The following is an 18,683-nucleotide window of genomic DNA, read 5'->3' on the forward strand; positions in this document are numbered from 1 at the left end:
AGTACCGTGTAGTAGTACCGTGTAGTAGTACGGTGTAGTAGTACTGTGTAGTAGTACTGTGAGTAGTACGGTGTAGTAGTACCGTGTAGTAGTACCGTGTAGTAGTACCGTGTAGTAGTACGGTGTAGTAGTACTGTGTAGTAGTACGGTGTAGTAGTACTGTGTAGTAGTACGGTGTAGTAGTACCGTGTAGTAGTACGGTGTAGTAGTACGGTGTAGTAGTACGGTGTAGTAGTACTGTGTAGTAGTACTGTGTAGTAGTACTGTGTAGTAGTACGGTGTAGTAGTACTGTGTAGTACGGTGTAGTAGTACCGTGTAGTTACGGTGTAGTAGTACGGTGTAGTGTACGGTGTAGTAGTACCGTGTAGTAGTACCGTGTAGTAGTACCGTGTAGTAGTACCGTGTAGTAGTACTGTGTAGTAGTACTGTGTAGTAGTACGGTGTAGTAGTACGGTGTAGTAGTACTGTGTAGTAGTACTGTGTAGTAGTACCGTGTAGTAGTACGGTGTAGTAGTACGGTGTAGTAGTACGGTGTAGTAGTACTGTGTAGTAGTACCGTGTAGTAGTACCGTGTAGTAGTACTGTGTAGTAGTACGGTGTAGTAGTACTGTGTAGTAGTACGGTGTAGTAGTACCGTGTAGTAGTACCGTGTAGTAGTACGGTGTAGTAGTACTGTGTAGTAGTACTGTGTAGTAGTACTGTGAGTAGTACGGTGTAGTAGTACCGTGTAGTAGTACCGTGTAGTAGTACTGTGTAGTAGTACGGTGTAGTAGTACTGTGAGTAGTACGGTGTAGTAGTACCGTGTAGTAGTACCGTGTAGTAGTACCGTGTAGTAGTACCGTGTAGTAGTACGGTGTAGTAGTACTGTGTAGTAGTACGGTGTAGTAGTACTGTGTAGTAGTACGGTGTAGTAGTACTGTGTAGTAGTACGGTGTAGTAGTACTGTGTAGTAGTACTGTGTAGTAGTACTGTGTAGTAGTACTGTGTAGTAGTACTGTGTAGTAGTACGTGTGTAGTAGTACTGTGTAGTAGTACGTGTGTAGTAGTGTAGTAGTACTGTGTAGTAGTACTGTGTAGTAGTACTGTGTAGTAGTACTGTGTAGTAGTACTGTGTAGTAGTACTGTGTAGTAGTACGGTGTAGTAGTACTGTGTAGTAGTACCGTGTAGTAGTACGGTGTAGTAGTACTGTGTAGTAGTACTGTGTAGTACTGTGTGCAGCCTCACAGGCAGTGGACGACGGTGCGTCCCTCGCCGCCGTCGTACTCGTCCTGCCATTTGTCCACCTGGTGGACGAGCTTCAGGAAGGAGCGCTTGGAGACGGGCGTGTCCCGGTACATGGGCCAACCCAGGAACTGGAACTGCTGCACCATGCGGTACCCGTCCTGCGGCTGGAGGGGGACAGGCTTTAAATCAAACGCACCCTGAGAGGTGGGTGGAGAGCTGGATCAAAGGAAGGACGTTCTGATAAAGTTAGCAGGAAGTTAGCAGGAGGTTAGCAGGAAGTTAGCAGGAAGGTGTTTTAAAAAGGAAAACAGAAGCCTATGAGGCGTTCAGGGCAGCTGGGAGACTGTAGGCTCCAGACCCGGGAGCGGAAGGTGTGAAGATCAAACGCACCCTGGCGGTGTTGTAGATCCTGAAGATGCGGCTGATGACGTCCTCCTCCAGGTCCGCGGAGACGAACTCCACCTGCAGCGAGCCGAGACGGTGGACGCCGTTCTCCGGCCAGTACTGGGGACACAGCTGAGACAGAGACGTCCATCAGCCGCCGGACCGCACGGCTCGCTGCTCACCACTGACCTTTGACCTCACCTGGGCAGGGTCCACGTCGTTCAGCATCACGATGGACGTGCAGTGGTAGTCTAGAACCAGGCGCCAGAAGTCCTTCACTGTGTTGGGCAAAGGATGCTGGGTAACGATGAAGGCCGACGGCTGCTTGTAGCTCTGCAACACAGCGACGCAGGAAGTGAGGTCACACGGCAGAACCCCGCTAGCGTTAGCAGTAGCGTAGCGTGACGTACGTCCATGAGCGCGGCGTTGATGTAGTTGGAGCTCTCGCCATCGATGGTGATGAGGAAGGGCAGGCAGCGGTCCGGCGGCAGAACGTCCATGCAGCGGTTCTTCTCGTGGTTCCTAGGCAACAGCGCGATGCTGCAGTCCTCCACGCGCAGGGTGGGCGTCACCATGTTGAGGGTCTGAGCGCGTGCAGACGGAAGCCATGTTGAATGAGAAGGTTGGAGAGAAAACATGAAACGGACTGAAGGTAAAATATTCTGGACTTTCTGGATCAACAGAGAAAAACTTTAAGATTTACTTCATTTTAACATAATTTATTATTGTTATTATTAGTATTGATAACAACAATAATAATGAATAGTAGATTGCTGTAATCTGAACTTTTAAAACAAATAAAGGAATTTTTACTAAAAATATCATTTACTAATGAAAAATATAATTTTTAATTCAAATTTGTTTTTATGTTTAATTCTTAACATTTAGTATTTACAATATTAAGTATATTAAGTAATATAACCAGGTATTGGTTATGTCCAATATCTGATGTTGGACATAATCAGGTATAGGCCTGTCGCAATAAACGATAAATCAATTAATCGTACATCTGATGTCATTTTAATTATCGGCTTTATCGTCTCTTTCGGCCTTTTTCTCTTTCTGTTGATGACACCAAATGAAAAAAGGCTCAACTCCGGTGCTCTCTACTGACCTCTGACCTCATTTCCTCAGTGTAAAGCCCAGCGCACACGGCACGATCTTAGAGCTGTCAGCCGATTGTCGGCCCACTTTCAAACCCTGACAGACCAAATATTGGCCGACAGAAATCCTAGGTATAACGGTTCGATCGGGTTCGGTCCTGCCGTGTGGTGTCCAACAATGGGCACAAAATAATGGCTACAAGTTCAGTGAACTAATTTTAAAACCAGGCATTAATCAATGCTTTACTACAATCTACCTGCAATGCATGTGGCTAGTGTCAGAGTAAAGTCCTGACTGAATGAAAATCATTAGAACCTGTTTACGTCACGTTAACGAAGAACAGCTGAAAAGTTACCGGGTTTATCAACTGCAGTAGCAATTTAGCTCCAACTCCTCCTCTTGTCATTTCTATATTCTTTGCATGTTGAATAAACATTAATGTTGTTTCCACGTCGGCTGGACTTCGCCGTATCAGCTGTTTGGGATTCCCCTCCGTAATTTACCCTCAGAAAACAGGAGGAGAATCCAGGCTTTCTGATTGGCTGCCTGTCACATTCAACAGGCTGCGTTAAGATCCCAGTGGGGAAAAACTCCTGATTTGGATCAGAGGACGATCTACCGTAACACACCACACAATCTTAGAAAGACCAACGATCTAAGATTGTTGTATGGGGAAAAATAGGAGCAAAAAATCATGTAGTGTGAATTATTGCATCAGGTAGTCGATGTGCCCATCTTCTCTATTTAAATCTAATTATTACTGAAGGGCAACATAATATACAGACTTCATAATCTGCACTCTTTTGGTTGAATGCAGTATTTATTTACACTTTGGCTTTATGTTGTTTAGTTTTTATTTTTTTCCAAGTGAGTTTTTTGTTAATGGAGACTGAGAATCCATTTCATTTTTGTTTTTGGTTGTTTAGTTTATTTTGTTTATCAGCTCCAGTGTTAAATATTCTATTGAAAATAAAGTGCATCTATCTTTGGCAGGAAATCACATGCATTATTACGTCATTTTCATTAAATCAGTGTAAAAAGGTCTTCAGACAATATTATCGTTTATCGCAATAATTTTTTGAGACAATTAATCGCTCAGCAAAATTTGCTATCCTGACAGGCCTAGTTGGCCATAATGTCATTTTATTTCATAATAATAATAATAATAATAATAATAATAATAGATGAAGTTATCAATAATTAATATCCATTACATAAATGTGTCTTAATCTGGATTTTTTAGGAATATTTTCTTTATTTCTTTGGTGTGATTTTTCCCATGATCCTCCAGTCCTAATCAGTGCTGGTGGCACCGCCCCCTGCTGGCTGTACCCTGAACTCCTCCTTGATCTGGCAGGAGTTGGTCTGGGGGTCCAATCGGTTCATCTCGTAGTACAGCGAACGCAGCTGATTGGCCGGAACGGCGGTGTTTCCGCAGAGACACGCCTCCAAGATGGCGTCATGGATGAAGACGTACTGCTCCTGTGGACACAGAGGGACAGACGGCGTCATGGCGACAGACAGCAGGACGGGGAAATGTCACGTCAGCCGTGATTTATGTCCACAGGAGGAAGAGGAGGAGGAAAAGTGACATTAAAAGTTGGAGGAAGGGCGGGACATTATGCTGCTGTCACTTCCTGTCAGCTGGAGGATGTCAGGAAACGAAGCAACCTGAGGAGCTTCGTCTTCCTCATTGAGCTCAGAGTGAGGAAGAGGAGGATGGTGAGGCAGAGGTCAAAGGTCAGAGCCCAGGGCAACAAGGCAGTCCAACGTCAGAATTATGAAAAAACATTTCACATTTTGCTGATTCTGAACATGAAAATCGTCATCAATATAAATCAATATATTGATTCTGAAATATTGATCAGTGTTCCATTTATTATTAATCAATAGCAAACCTGAAAGGAGCTCAGGCTTTCAGCTGTTTTTCAGTTTTCTGGAAGTTTGTTCTAGATTTGTGGTGCATAGAAGCTGAAAGCTGCTTCTCCATGTTTGGTTCTGGTTCTGATGCAGAGCAAAACCAGAACCTAGAGTCAGCAGAACCAGGTGGTGTAGAACTGGTTAATGTAGAACCGGCTGGTGTCTCTATCCTCCTGGTTCTAGTCAGAACTCCAGCAGCAGCGTTCTGGACCGTTGTGTTGTCAATCAGACCTGTGAAGACGCTGCTGCAGGAATCAAAGCCACTGAAGAGAAACTAAAGCCTGGATGAGTTTCTCTGATCTGAGACTTTAGTCTCTGGTTCTGGAAATGTTCTGCAGCTGGGAGAAGAACCACTGTGGAACCGGCTTTATGTGGCTCTGGAGGAGCAGGGCAGAGGTCAGAGGTCAGCCTGATCTCTACGTAGTTTACAGATGGAACAACTGAACCTGTCATGATCCATGTTCTGTCCTGTCCATGCTGTGCGTTAACACTCATTCAGTTCACCTGCCGCGCCTGGTCCACCTGGTCCCTGCCCGACTTAAACTCCTCTCAGCCTCTGCCTCCTTGCCAGATTATCGACAGCCACGAGCCAGTAGTGATCCAGCGTTTCCTTATAAGCCTTCAGTGTTTCTTCGACCCTTTTCTGCCCACGGATTGACCCCTCCTGCCAAGCCCTCCTCGGATACCTACTGTTCTGGATTTCTGGACCCTGACCCAAGCTTCGCCCCACGACCATCGACTATTGCCTGCCCCTCAAGCTAAGTTTGCTCCCTCCGATCTCCTGTGTATGACCTCTGCCTGGATAACCGTCTTTGTCTCTTCCTGGATTCTCTGCTCCACCCGTCCATTGCACTACAGGTCAGTTAAGCCGAACATTTCAAAGTTACCCCTCCCCTATCAGTGCATCACCAGCCTTCTCTCCTCTCTTCTCAGTGCTGTGTTGGATGACCACATCCTGAGCCGCACCAATAGCAGAAAATTTAATTAAACCTTTTTCCTTTGCAACTCTTGTGTGTGGTTGAATTTCCGGGTCCCCACCCAGTGTCCTTACAGAACCTGTGTGCTGACTCTAGATCTGTAACTCTAGATCTGTTACTCCAGATCTACAGCTCTAGATGTTCCTCTACAATAACTCCAGTTTCAGAAAGTTTTGTCTCATCCACACATTTATCTGTTTTCAGTGCTTGGATGGGGTCAAAGGTCACCTGGTGACATCATAATGTAGAGCTGTGTATCATCTGCGTCGTCATGGTAACTGATCTTATTTCCTGCTATAGCCTGAGCCAGTGGGAGAATATAGATATTGAATCAAATGGGTTCTAGAATGGAGCCTTGGGGAACCCCACATGTGACCTCTGACCTCTCTGAGAAGTTTCCTATTGAAACAAAGAAATCCCAGTTCTTTATGTCAGACTGGAACCAGTCCAGAACTGGACCACAGAGTCTGACCAGCTCTCCAGTTGTTTCAGTAACATGATCAGCACTGAGGTCCAACAGAACCAGAACCAGAACTGTGGTTCTTCCACAGTCTCTGTCTCTGTGTGTGTGTGTGTGTGTGTGTGTGTGTGTGTACCTCGGTCTGCACCATGTTGACCCTTCGCGCCCTCAGCTCTCTGACACAGTTGTAGATGTCGACGACGCCTTCTCTCTCCGCCATGTCCAGCATGATGTCGATCACCATGAAGCAGCCGGTCCGGCCCGCGCCCGCGCTGACACACACACACATACACACACCTGGTGAGCGGTGGCAGCGGCGACAGGGGGCCGAGCACGGGGCCAGAGTCTGACCTGCAGTGGACCACGGTGGGGCCGGCGGTGGGCGGAGTCTTGGCCTTGACGCAGCGGATGAAGCCCAGCAGGCCGGTGGCGTGCAGCGGGACGCCGTGGTCCGGCCAGCCGGTGAAGTGGAACTGACGGATCTCCCTGATCTCAGCCACGCCCCTCTGGGGGCAGAAGGGGTTATCATGAAGACAGAGGGTCACAGCTTCACCTTCATCATCATCATCATCATCATCACCCACCTTCTCCACGGCGAAGGTCCGGATCACGTACTCAGACAGCAGCTGCGTCTCGATCAGCGTCACCTTCATGTCGCCATAAATCTCAGTGTCATCAGGCCAGTACTTACAGCACTTCACCTGCGCACGCACACACACACACACACACACACACACACACACACACACACACACACACACACACACACACACACACACACACACACACACACACACACACGCTGTCATTAACTGATTGACACACAGCTGATGGAGGCTCCGCCCCTCACTATTAGACTACAGTCTCTGTGTCACCACGACAACCAGCCAGGTGAGCAGAAACAGAACAATCAATGATGTGTGTGTGTGTGTGTGTGCGTGTGTGTGCGTGTGCCGAGGAACGACAGGTCAGATAATCAGCCTGAAATCTCCCAGAATCCCTCTGTGCAGCTCTGGCAGTTCAGCCAGGCGGGTCCCTGGTGCATTGTGGGTAATGAGAGCGGGTGGCGCCTCCAGGTTTGGGGTTCTGCTCTCAGGTCAAACCCTCCAGTTTCAGGAGGAAATGAGCAGCTTCATCCCCGACTGAGCGGCGCCGGCGCTTCAGAACCTCCCGCTGCATCCAACATGACAACAATCTGCTGAGAGGTTCTGGAGCCCACAGCACAGAGGGACAGAGGCATTCTGGGAAATGAAGTCCCAAACATCATGACGCAGAAAAACAGCAGCAGACTCACCCGGCCCACTTCCACCAGGTTGGTCACCATCACCAGAGCCGCCGAGTTCTCCTGCCACACCATCCTCCAGAAGTCATACACCGTCTCCTGCATGGGCCCTGAACACACACACACACACACATTTCTATCTGAATATGCGCTGTCAGGCTTCTGGTCCTCCTGTTGCCATGGTGGAACCAGTTATCTGCCTCCCATTAACGAGAGCTTCTCCTATACTCACTCTTAACTCAGAGCTAACTTAACTTAGCATTAGCTTAAAAGAGTAAATGTGAATTAGTTGTGTTTCGATTGGCTGGTTTGGAGCAAATCGACCAGGCTGTGCAAAGCGTGACATCATCAGATGTTTACTCTGGTAAACAGGAAGTAGCGGTTGCTAGCTAGTATTGTCCTCCACCCTGGACTCCATCTTGGTTCCTCTGGTAAGGCACAGACCCATCAGTAGATGGCAGCGTTCCCTACATCAGAACTTGTTGTAGGGAACTCATGTGTTTTCATCTCCCCTTTAGCACATTAACTATTTTATGGAAAAAACAAAAATCACCTCAAGCGAACATAAAAACATTTCTTGCAAGATTAAATAAATTATTTGGAATTTTGGAAATTTCCATCAACTTTTTGTAAGGCGATACTTTGAAAGAAAAGCGTTGCTGAAAACACGACGAGTGAAGCTGCTGGTTTTGATTTCTACCTGCAGAGCCGAGTCTGTGGGTTTATGCTAAAGCTCTGCTGGTGTGGCGCCCCCTGTGGGTAGAGCAGGTAACTGTAGTGTCTCCAGAAGCTGTTGGACGTGATCTGGAGGAAAAGGATAAGTGTCTCACCTTGTGTAGCGATGTAGTGGTTGGGTCTGTGGTAACCCTGAGGAAAAAGGAGGAGGAAACATTTCAGGAACGTTTCATGAAAGCTCAGAACCTTCAGATGGTTACTGGAGGTTCTGAGCTCGGTCGGGTTCTAGAACATTTCAGCAGGAGGAAACCTTGGTACTCACATCCACATAGTTAGCGTTGATGTAGTCTGAGCCGCCGTCTCCATCCTGAGGCTGCAGACGCACACGGGAGTGATCGTCTAACACACACACACACACACACACACACACACACACACACACACACACACACACACACACACACACACACACACACACACACACACACAGCAGGGAGCGTTAGTTGTTGTGCTCATTGTCACTGTGGAGCTCAACACAATCAGAGCTAATTAGCTTCCAGTGGATTAAAGATCTATGAACATATTAATAATCTCTTAATTAGATTCAGCTGAATGTAAAAACAACACAAGTTTTTAATTACATCTGATTCAGTTCGTTAGAGAGAGTCAGGAAAACCAGGAGCAGATCGGCCAGGTGGAGGACAGGGACAGGTGGAGGACAGGGACAGGTGGAGGACAGAGACAGGTGGAGGACAGGGACAGGTGGAGGACAGAGACAGGTGGAGGACAGGGACAGGTGGAGCACAGAGACAGGTGGAGGACAGAGACAGGTGGAGCACAGAGACAGGTGGAGGACAGAGACAGGTGGAGGACAGGGACAGGTGGAGCACAGGGACACAATGTGCATTTCTAACTGATAAGCCGGTCTGATCTCCAACTGGATCCCACCCTCTCTGGACGGCTTCGACAAACTACCAGGACATTCAGGGAGCGGTACCGGGCCCCATGTGGGTCGGTCGGCCCCGTCCTCCAGCCCAGACCCGGTTCTTACAGGCGATGATGTTCCCGTATCGGTTCTTCATGCGGTTCTCGTCCTTCTTGGCTGAGTCCCAGGGAGCAGACTGTCCCTCGAAGAAGCTCTGTAGGAACAGAGACAGTTTGTTACACATCACTGCAGCTATGAAGGACATGAATAATGCAGAGGGTGCGTTTGATTCGCTGCTCGCCGTCCGCCTCCATGGACAAAACACATGATTAAGTCCAATTACAGACAGAGGCTGTGAGGGAACAAAGACTTAGAAATTCAGACCAATCCAGGTTCTGGAAGAGGAAACAAACATTTAAATTCCTCCCCACACACACACACACACACACACACACACACACACACACACACACACACACACACACACACACACACACACACACACACACACACACACACACACACACAAACGTTTGTACTGTCAGACTCTGTCTGTGTGAACGTCTGCCACTTTGATCCACAGCAGGTTCCTGAGTCGCTCATTAAAACGCCAGGAGACATAAGAATGTGTGTGACAGCCGTCTAACAGCTTCAGACATCCATCAAACTGTGAGGTGAGCAACACACACACACACACACACACACACACACACACACACACACACACAGACATAAGTGACAGCGAGGAACAAAGACAGGAGAAACGAAAACAGAGCAAAGAATGGAACTAATGAGTGCTGGCAGAACCTCTCCCTTTCTGTTTATGGCCCACTGTGTGTGTGTGTGTGTGTGTGTGTGTGTGGGTGTGTGCGTGCGCTCTTCAGGCAGTGGTTTCCATCCTGTTTCTGAAAGGTCACAGGTCAGGGCTTGTACCGGCTACAGAACATGTTGTAGCTGTTCGGCTCCTTGGTTCCGGGTTTCTGGTTACAACCAGAACCTTGCAAGAACCCAGTCGTTTTCTAAAGTGGACCTTGGTTTCAGCAGTGGTTCTGTGAGCTCCAGTAGTGTCTTTGGTTAAATGGGCCAGAACATCTCAGAAGGTTTTGAGCAACAATGGAGACGAATGTTTCAGTTCCTACAAGTGAAGCAGAAGGTTCTCCTCCTTTTGGACTCGAAGGTAAGCTCTGGAGATGTTCTGGTTCTGAATCCCACAACGTCATGCAGCACTAGAGTTTCACTCCACAAGCTTGGAACAATTTGTGGTGAAACCCAGAGGAAAATCTGCCCTGCAGCCCTTTACTGCTCTGGATGCAGTACCAAGGCATGGACAGGTGGAGGACAGGGACAGGTGGAGGACCATTGGTTAGAATGGTCTGGATGGTACTGCAGGCCTGCTCCAGATTTCCCCATCAGGTGTGAGGCGACAGCTGGAGACAAAGCTGAACTCCCAAACAACCAGTTCATCCATTTCTGTTCTTTATGCACGTTGAGACTCACAATATGATTTAAATCTGAACTAGCTCAGCTTGGAGCCATGAAGTTTGTCTGAACTGAACTGAATGCAGTTGTCCAAGTGAACCTTTCAGGGTTTCTGAAATCCGTCTGGGATCCAGAAGAACCTGCCAATCTGTCCATCCGGGTCTGGTAGGACGCTGACGGTGCGAGCTCCGTCTCACCACACTGACACACAAATCATTCTTCATCTTTTCTCCGTTGAGGACAAACTGCACTCGGACATTTTCCCCTCAAATAGCTGGAGGGTAAAATCATTCTGTGCTGCCAGTTAGTGAGAAAATCTGGGGCTTTTGGAAAACATTCACATTCATTTTGAAAGTTAGCGGCAGTTCTGTGTATATAACTGGGTTTATGTTTTGGATTCCTCTATGCTTGTGTTGTGCTTTAGTGGTGTTTACTACCACAGTTATTGTTTTTAGGGATTACTGACATCAGCTCCAGTCTTCTGATCTTAGATGCCATCTAGTCCTTCGCTGCAGCTGGACGACCTGAGGACTGAAGGTCGTCACTCTAGACAACCAATGTAACCATGGCAACCAGGGGCGCTGCCAGGAATCTTGGGCCCCATGACAAAAAATTAGACGTAACGTCCATGACGTGTGCCACATTGACTAGAGGTCAGTGCGTAATTGTTGTACTAAACTGTATATATGAGGCACACGCATTTTTATTGCATTTTAACTCATTTTTTTATTTTTGTTAGATATTTTTGTTTAAATTTACTATTTCTCTTCAGCAGCTTCTAGAGCTGACCTATTGAGTCAAAATCTGTGTGAATGATATTATTCAATATTAAAATTATTTAAACTATTGAATATGACGTGACATTTTAATAGAGGGTCGTGTGTCTCATGTAAAAACATGAATTACCACCTTTTTGTATCAGTTGGTCAGAAGGCATTTATTAACATTTGTCTGACCGGAGGGTTTGGTTTGGAAATTTGTTGCCAGTCTCTAAGTCAGGGGGCCCCAAAGTGGGTCCTGGAGGGCCGGCAACCTGGACGTTTTAGTTCTCTCCCTGGTGGCACCAACAACCTTTTCAGCATGTCAGTGATCTTCCTAGGCCTTCTAACAAGCCATCATTTAATCCAGGTGCGTTAAACCAGGGAGAGAACTAAAACATGCAGGATGCCGGGCCTCCAGGACCCACTGTGGGGACCCCTGGTCTAAGTGAACCTCTGAGAACTTGAGGAGGGAGCTTGAGAACGGCTGGCCGAAATCAGCGTTCATAAATCGGATCAACCTTGAGCAAAACGCCGTTTGCTCGGCAGATATTGGAATATCCAACTCGAAACTAACTTCACTGCAGTCGGTAACACAATAAAAACACCGGGATAAAGTTTGTTTTGGTCTGTGGCCTGTAAAGATGGAACCGAGTGACTGCGTGACACGTTAACGTCCCACAACGTCTGACGCAGTGACGTTGGCTCCACAGCTCTATGGGCCAACAGTAGGAGCTGGACAGAGAGGGCAGATCTCCTCATTAACATAACGACGGACATGGAGAAGCAGAAAGAGGAGAGGAGGCCATGACAAAAGAAGGAGGGCTTGTATAAGGAAAAGACAAAACAAAATATCTACTTTTCTTGACAAGATCGCATGTTTAGGGGAAATGAAAAAGAAAATATATATATTTCTTAACAGAAACGTATGTGTAAGGACAAGGAAAAACTAAATATATATTTATGCTTTTATTTCTTATGTCAGTTTCGGTCTTCCATAGTTTTTTCCCTCCAATTTTAATCTGACAAATTAAAAGCTAATATGTTAGTCAAAGTTATCCTTTATGTGTTTTATTTAGCAACATGGCTGATGCAACATGGTTCTTGTGTTGTTTGCTTTGGCAACTTTATCCACATAAAGACCCGTTTCAGCCTAAGGACACATGGTGGGGGGCAAAGGCGGCTAATGAAGACGAGCTACAGGTGTGGAGGATGATGATGAGGACCAGCCACCAGAGGAAGAAGCAGATGAAATATCCCCAAGGAAATTAGGTAAGTCATTTTTGTGTTACTATTTTCTCCAGGTGAGGGGGGAACAGGAATTAACATCCACCAGTTAACAAGTTACGTTTTAGTCAACTAATTGTTGTCAAATGAAAAACTGGTGTTTATTCTATTTATTTAATAAACTTCTTGCAAACATCCATAAGCCAGAGTATCTGGTTGGAAATAATTTCAAATGCTAATTAAGTGAAAAGATCCTAAAACTATACATTAAATGATGCAATCTGAATAACAGGCTGTATGAATTTCTGCCAAACAAATATTTGATCAGAATAATTTTGTTCAGCTCTAGTCATTATGCTAATTGTATTAATAATTGCACTTTATAACAACCAGTCATGTAACTAGACATTTGTCTGCCAGTCTACCATCCTGACAGTTTGCAGCAAGGGACATTTTTAAAATGGTATTTAAATAAATTCTGAATTAAGATCACATTGTTTTTTGTTTATTGGTTTTTGAAGTGACCTCAGTGGATTGAGTCTCCACCCACTGTGAGAATGTCCTGAAGAGATTCACCAAGTTTGAATTCACCATGATTAACTATAACAAGAACAGCTATAATTTCTGAGCATTTCCTTCAAAGTTCTGCTTCCTGGACATGAAGACAAGAAGAAGGTCTCTGTTATCAGAGCGTTAGACTATAACCAAGGAGATGGCTGACATGATCAGAGCAAAAATGTTAGGACTGTTGAAAGAACTGATTTCCTTCAGCTAAAGAATAATTCATTCTGTTTTAGTTTTTCAGTCACAATATACTGAACAGAAGTTAAACCCTCTGAAGAACAAGTAATCTTTTGTTTTATTGTTGTTTAGTACAGCTCTGATGGTAGTTATAAGTAGTCCAGTGTTTCCCACTTCACTTGAGGTAAGACTTAACATTAATAACATGTTAATATAGCACGTGACACTAATGAGGTCTTTATAACTGATGCTACTTGTTCCACTTGATGTAAGAGTTAATATTAATGACTCTGTTAATAAATCATTTGACAGTATAATAAAGCTTAATGAAATCTTTACTGTTGGTCCTACTTGTTCCGCTTTATTTCAGGTAGGGGGAAATATTAATTACTGTTAAAGCTTTTGAAAGTGTAATAACACTTAATGACATTATTATGACAGATGATGATTTCTTGGTTAATGTCAAGTTGTCATAATGAAGACATTTTGAATAATGTCAACTTTGTATTAAAAGTGTCATGATTTACTGAATGACACTTCATGGCACCAGTCATAAATATTCATGAAGACTTTCTCATGTTCATGAGTTCAGGTGTTATGTCATGTTTATGACAGTCTTACTCACAACCCGTCAAATAAAGTGTTACCTAATTTTTTCACAGATTATGTCTCATTCCATACTGTCACAACATAATGACAGTTTTAACAAATATGTAAAAAAATATTTTTTATAAAAGTGACATAGTGCAGCTTTAATTTCCCTCAGGAGAGGAGAGAGGACGGGTCAGGAGGTCAGAGCTGCTGCTGACTGACTCACCTGTTGTTGAATATGTTGGTAATTTCTTTCCTTAATTCATTAAATGCTAGTGAAATGGAGGCAAACAGTCTGAAGCTAAGCTAACTATGCTAAATGGTTGATAATCTCACACCGTCTACTCACCTCTCGGAGGAAAAAACTGTTACAAATTGACACTCTTATCTTTTTCTCTCTCTATCTCTATATGTTTTGTAAACCTGACTATCATTTTTCTTAGCAGCATAGTAACATTTCAGCATAGTAACATTTCAGCATAGTAACAGCCACAGTCGTTCTTGTCTTGTTCTGAACATGGTCACCGTCAAGCTCCAAGCAGGAACCAACCATTTCCTGCAGATCCAGTGAATATGGATCTGTGCTTTTTGGTTTGGGAGTGGTAACATTTATTTTTTACTGCTATAAACAATTTTAGAAAACATAACATGATTAATTTTGTAATTGACAGGGAACCAATTTTAAAATGTTTTATGAAAAAAAAAACTATTTTGTATACGGTACCCCTGATGGTGAAACATGAAGTAATATCAGAGAAACTAATACTAAAAACTGCTTTTTAAACCTAATCTGACATGTGATGATGGACCAGACCCAGAACTGATACCAGAGATGGCACCTGGCTGGACCGGACTAGGAGGACCTGGGTGAGGAGAGGACTGGAGTGGCGCCAGCGGTGGCGCTGCTGGAACTTCCTACTGAACCAAGTCCTGGAGCAGGAGGTTCTGTTGCTGGTGGAAACAGAACCAGAGTCATCTAAAAATCTCCGTATTCCTCAGACCTTCTGAGCGTCCAGACGGCTGGGAGCACAGCTGTCACCCTCACACACACAAAACCCAAAGTTTCTGTGAAAATAAGAATAAACAGACAATCTGACACCAGTCCAGTCTGGCTCCAGAGGTTGGCTGGACCTCCACTGGACACTGACATAACCAGTTCAACTCCCAGTAGGATGTAACTGGGTCCTCATGCAGACCAGTGATGGGATGGAAATGATCAGATTCACAAACTGGCCACCAGGGGGAATCAGTAGTGGAGTGATACTCTCTTCAAGCAGCTACTGGAGCATCTGACAGTCAGAGGGAAAGTCAACATGCACAGAGGATGAGCATTAGCAGCACTGATGGAGGCACACACGGGGTCATGGGTCATGGGGAGGGCGGGGTCTGCATGAGGGCGGGTGGAGGAGACGGATGTCTCAGTGAACAGGTGTTGGAACCAGTGCGTCAGTGAGGATGCCCGGTCCCTGTGAGATCTTTGGATGTTGGACTGTTTCCAACACGGGTCGATTGGATGTTTGGGGGTTCCTCAATGACCCAATGGTTCCAGCATTGGGTCAGCAGTCACTGGTTTTCCTTTACTGGCAGTCATCAGACAGGAAATGGAGAGAGACACAAAGAGGAAAGCATGCAGCAACCTTCTCACAGTCAGCAACTCTAGAGCTATAGCCTCCACTTACAGGGTACAAATTATGCCCCTCGGCTACTGGAAACCAGATGCCCTCTGCTGGTCGCCCTGTAAATCAACTCTTTCCAGTTCTGTCACTAGTCTGCATAAGAACCCAGTTCCATGCTGGTACAGAGGTCCTGACCAGTGGGTGTGGTGCTGGTTTCCCCTCCCATTAACACCCATGCTACCAGCACTAACCCTAACCCCATGTCTTCCAGGAACCATTTCCTGAATCAGACACAGAGATCCTGATGGATGCAAACGTGTTTCAGGGTTGCCCTAGAGACTGGTGTGTAATGCAGATAAACAAACTGGGCCTGGGTGGAGCTAGGCTAGGAGAGTGCTAACAGAGGTGCTAGCTAAACCTAAATCTACGACAGAAACAGAAAACCAGGAAGGTGTCTTACCTCATTGAGCTGTCCAATCAGATAAATTAGAAAAGCATGGAGGGATCAGGGAGACAAGAGTCATGAGTGGGGCGACCGGCGGCCCATCTCACCTCACCTCATCGACCAATCATCAACCAATCATCACTCACTTCACTAAATGGGTCTGAAAATCTGGGTGAAAAGGCAGATCCTGACATGTTTACGTTTCATTTCTGTGACTGAGACACCCGACCGGTCTCAAGACGTCTCCATCAGCGTTGAGACCCCTCAGAGGGTCGGGACCCCCTGGAGCTCGGTCCGTGGATGAAGATCTCGGTGCTCGTCATCAGGAGCCCACCGACACAGAGTCGCCTGGACTGGTACCGGACCTGTGGTTCTGCTAGGGGCTCGTCTGGGACCCTGTCCTGACCCTGGCTGACCCGTCTCCTTACCTGTACTGCTGTGAACCCAAAGGGATCCAGAACCGGTCCTGTTCTCCACAGCCTGGATCATTGCTGCAGCCATGCTTCCTTTCCTGGTTCTGGTTCTAAAACCAGTTTGGGTCCAGCTGTTTGTTCTGAAGATTGGAGCAGACCTCTTGTTGCCTTTGAATCGGTTTATGGCTTAGTTTATGCCATTAATGGTTCCTGATTTGGATCAGAACCAGCTCACAGCACCTACTGGTGTGGGGAGACGTGAACTGGGAGCCATTCCAGCTAGAGACCGGGTCAGAACAGAATCAGAACCAGAGTAGAACCACAAGAGAATCAGAGTAGAACCAGAACAGAACTCCTTACTGATAACTTTCTGCAAATGGAGAGTGAAAACTCTGAGTGTGTATTCAGTATGTATAATGGATCAGCCCTGAGGGCAGCCCGCAAGCACACTGCTCACACACACACACACACACACACACACACACACACACACACACACACACACACACACACACACACTGGAGCCATTCCCTGTTTGGGCCCATTAGCTGCAGGGAAGATCTATAATGTATGTCTGTGAGTGTGTGTGTGTGTGTTCAGGTAAGTAACATCCATTAGTAAGTTTCTCCTGTTAAAATGGATAAACACACACACACACACACACACACACAGATTTCGAGAAGCTCCAACCTGCAGCTTTTAGAGATTATTGGAAGGATTTTCTGTGGTTTCTGTTTTTACTGCACCTCCTCCAGAACCTCCAGACTCCTCATCCCTGACGACCTTCCTCTCAGCAGATGATCAGATCATTCATGGAGGACTCTGATTGGTACTTGGACTGGTTGACGGATTGATATCATTGATCGATGATCGGATCGGCCAACCAGAGAACTCTCGGTCTGGGACTGGCAGAAACTGGCTGCACCACACTCCACTGCTGAAGTACTTGGACAGAGCGGACCTAGTTTGTACTGACCAGAACTAGAACTGGACTCCTTGGACTCACACGGTGCGACTGCAGAACGCAGCCAGGGAACCCAGAGGAGTAAGAATGGACCGGATCAGAACTGAAGCTGGATCTAAAGGTCAGAGGGGGCTCAAGACCAGACCTGAGCAATGGATGCATGATGGCAGGGTGTGAACCTGGGCCGGTCCGTTAGGCTCCCTTGGTCGGTTCTGGTTCCCTGCCGACGCTTCGCCTCAGCCTCCTTTTCACAAACATCTTCTTTTAGTTTTAGTTCTACCAGGAGTGATGGTAACCCTGGAGGCCCGGAGCAGGTTTAGGTTCTGACTCCGGTTTAGGAACCGTTCCACCAGAGCCGAGCATAGCCCCACCGGTTCTGATCCGTTTGATGTCAGCTGGGTCAGATAGTCGTGTTCTCACCTCGTACTCCTCCTTGAACCCGTATCCCTCGGCACACTTCATCTGGGTGATGTGCTGCAGCAGGTCGGCGACCCGGATGGCCGGATGCAGCTGACCCGTCTGGTAGGGCAGCGCCTCCCGCTCCGCCTCCCGCTGCTTGTAGTGGGACTGGACCAGGCTGCTGGTTTCACTGGTCATGGTGTGGCTGCTGTCGTCTGCAGAGGAACAGAAGACGGGCAGATCAGACAGGGGCCGACAGGACACCTTAGACACGTGATGGACCGGACCAGGCTGACCCAGATAGAACCAGAATCTGTTCGTTTCTAATGATCCAGCAGAACTAGATCCGGTTCGGTCTGAAGGCCGGGTTCTGAAGATGATCTGAGACACAAAATCTGATGCTGAAGCTTTGTTCTGGACAGACTCTGACTGGGTGAACACTGATGAAGGCCGTTCCCCACAGAACCAGGAGAACCCTCTAGAGGTCCATTCGCTCCTGAGAAGACATCTCTACTGACTGGATTTTCCCTCAGGAGACACAAACCACGGAAGACCTCAGAGCTTCATTTCCAGGACCAACAACCCGTCCTGCTGGACCTGGAGAACCTTCGGGTTTCAATCCAGAGTGGATCACCCTGAGCCTCGCCTCTCCGTACCTCCTGATCACTTCACAGCTTTGGTCCAGAACATCAAACCCTCCAGGTGGTCCAGAAGCTGGCTCATCTACGCCGACCTCTTCTGAGTTTCCCAGATAGTCAGAATCTGACTCCAGTCCCTGCCACTGCCTACAAAGAAAGCCCTACCCTAACCCTGACCCCTAACCCTGACCCCTAGCCCCATAGCTCCTGTTCAAACGATGCTCCTTCTGGACCACAGAGTTCCTCTAATAACCTTGTCTAATGCTGTTGTCCTATCAAGAAGCTTCAAACTATTCTCCTTTGTGGTTGTGACTGAACCCCTGAGTTTTTGAAACCAATTTAGGCTGTTTTCCCACATCTGGGTCTGGTAGACTCGGTTCTATTGGAACCAGAACTTCAGCTGCTGTGGTTCTTTTTCTCTCTGCTCTGTCAAGCTCCTTGGTTCTGTGAGGAAACCA

The 18,683-nt window shown here is 46.5% G+C and overlaps 1 protein-coding gene across 6 annotated transcripts in view; it reads right to left on the bottom strand.

Annotated features, from left to right (window-relative positions):
* The window catches only part of LOC102227121 (receptor-type tyrosine-protein phosphatase mu-like), a 76,351-nt gene that overhangs the window by 5,659 nt on the left and 52,009 nt on the right, over window positions 1–18,683 (bottom strand). For 5 of the 6 annotated variants that reach the window (XM_023326114.1, XM_023326116.1, XM_023326117.1 and 2 more), the window contains 13 exons: window positions 17,609–17,802; window positions 9,081–9,168; window positions 8,352–8,428; window positions 8,185–8,221; window positions 7,367–7,464; window positions 6,657–6,773; window positions 6,424–6,578; window positions 6,209–6,344; window positions 4,048–4,197; window positions 2,022–2,195; window positions 1,813–1,944; window positions 1,618–1,743; window positions 1,228–1,391 (listed from right to left, as the gene is read on the bottom strand). In XM_023326114.1, the coding sequence (XP_023181882.1) occupies window positions 1,228–1,391; window positions 1,618–1,743; window positions 1,813–1,944; window positions 2,022–2,195; window positions 4,048–4,197; window positions 6,209–6,344; window positions 6,424–6,578; window positions 6,657–6,773; window positions 7,367–7,464; window positions 8,185–8,221; window positions 8,352–8,428; window positions 9,081–9,168; window positions 17,609–17,802 (1,648 nt within the window). Of the gene's footprint in view, window positions 1–1,227; window positions 1,392–1,617; window positions 1,744–1,812; window positions 1,945–2,021; window positions 2,196–4,047; window positions 4,198–6,208; window positions 6,345–6,423; window positions 6,579–6,656; window positions 6,774–7,366; window positions 7,465–8,184; window positions 8,222–8,351; window positions 8,429–9,080; window positions 9,169–15,826; window positions 15,836–17,608; window positions 17,803–18,683 lie in introns of all 6 variants that reach the window. The other variant, XM_023326111.1, reaches the window with a different exon arrangement.

Source organism: Xiphophorus maculatus, chromosome 21 (genome assembly GCF_002775205.1).
Source record: "Xiphophorus maculatus strain JP 163 A chromosome 21, X_maculatus-5.0-male, whole genome shotgun sequence".
NCBI lineage: Eukaryota > Metazoa > Chordata > Actinopteri > Cyprinodontiformes > Poeciliidae > Xiphophorus > Xiphophorus maculatus.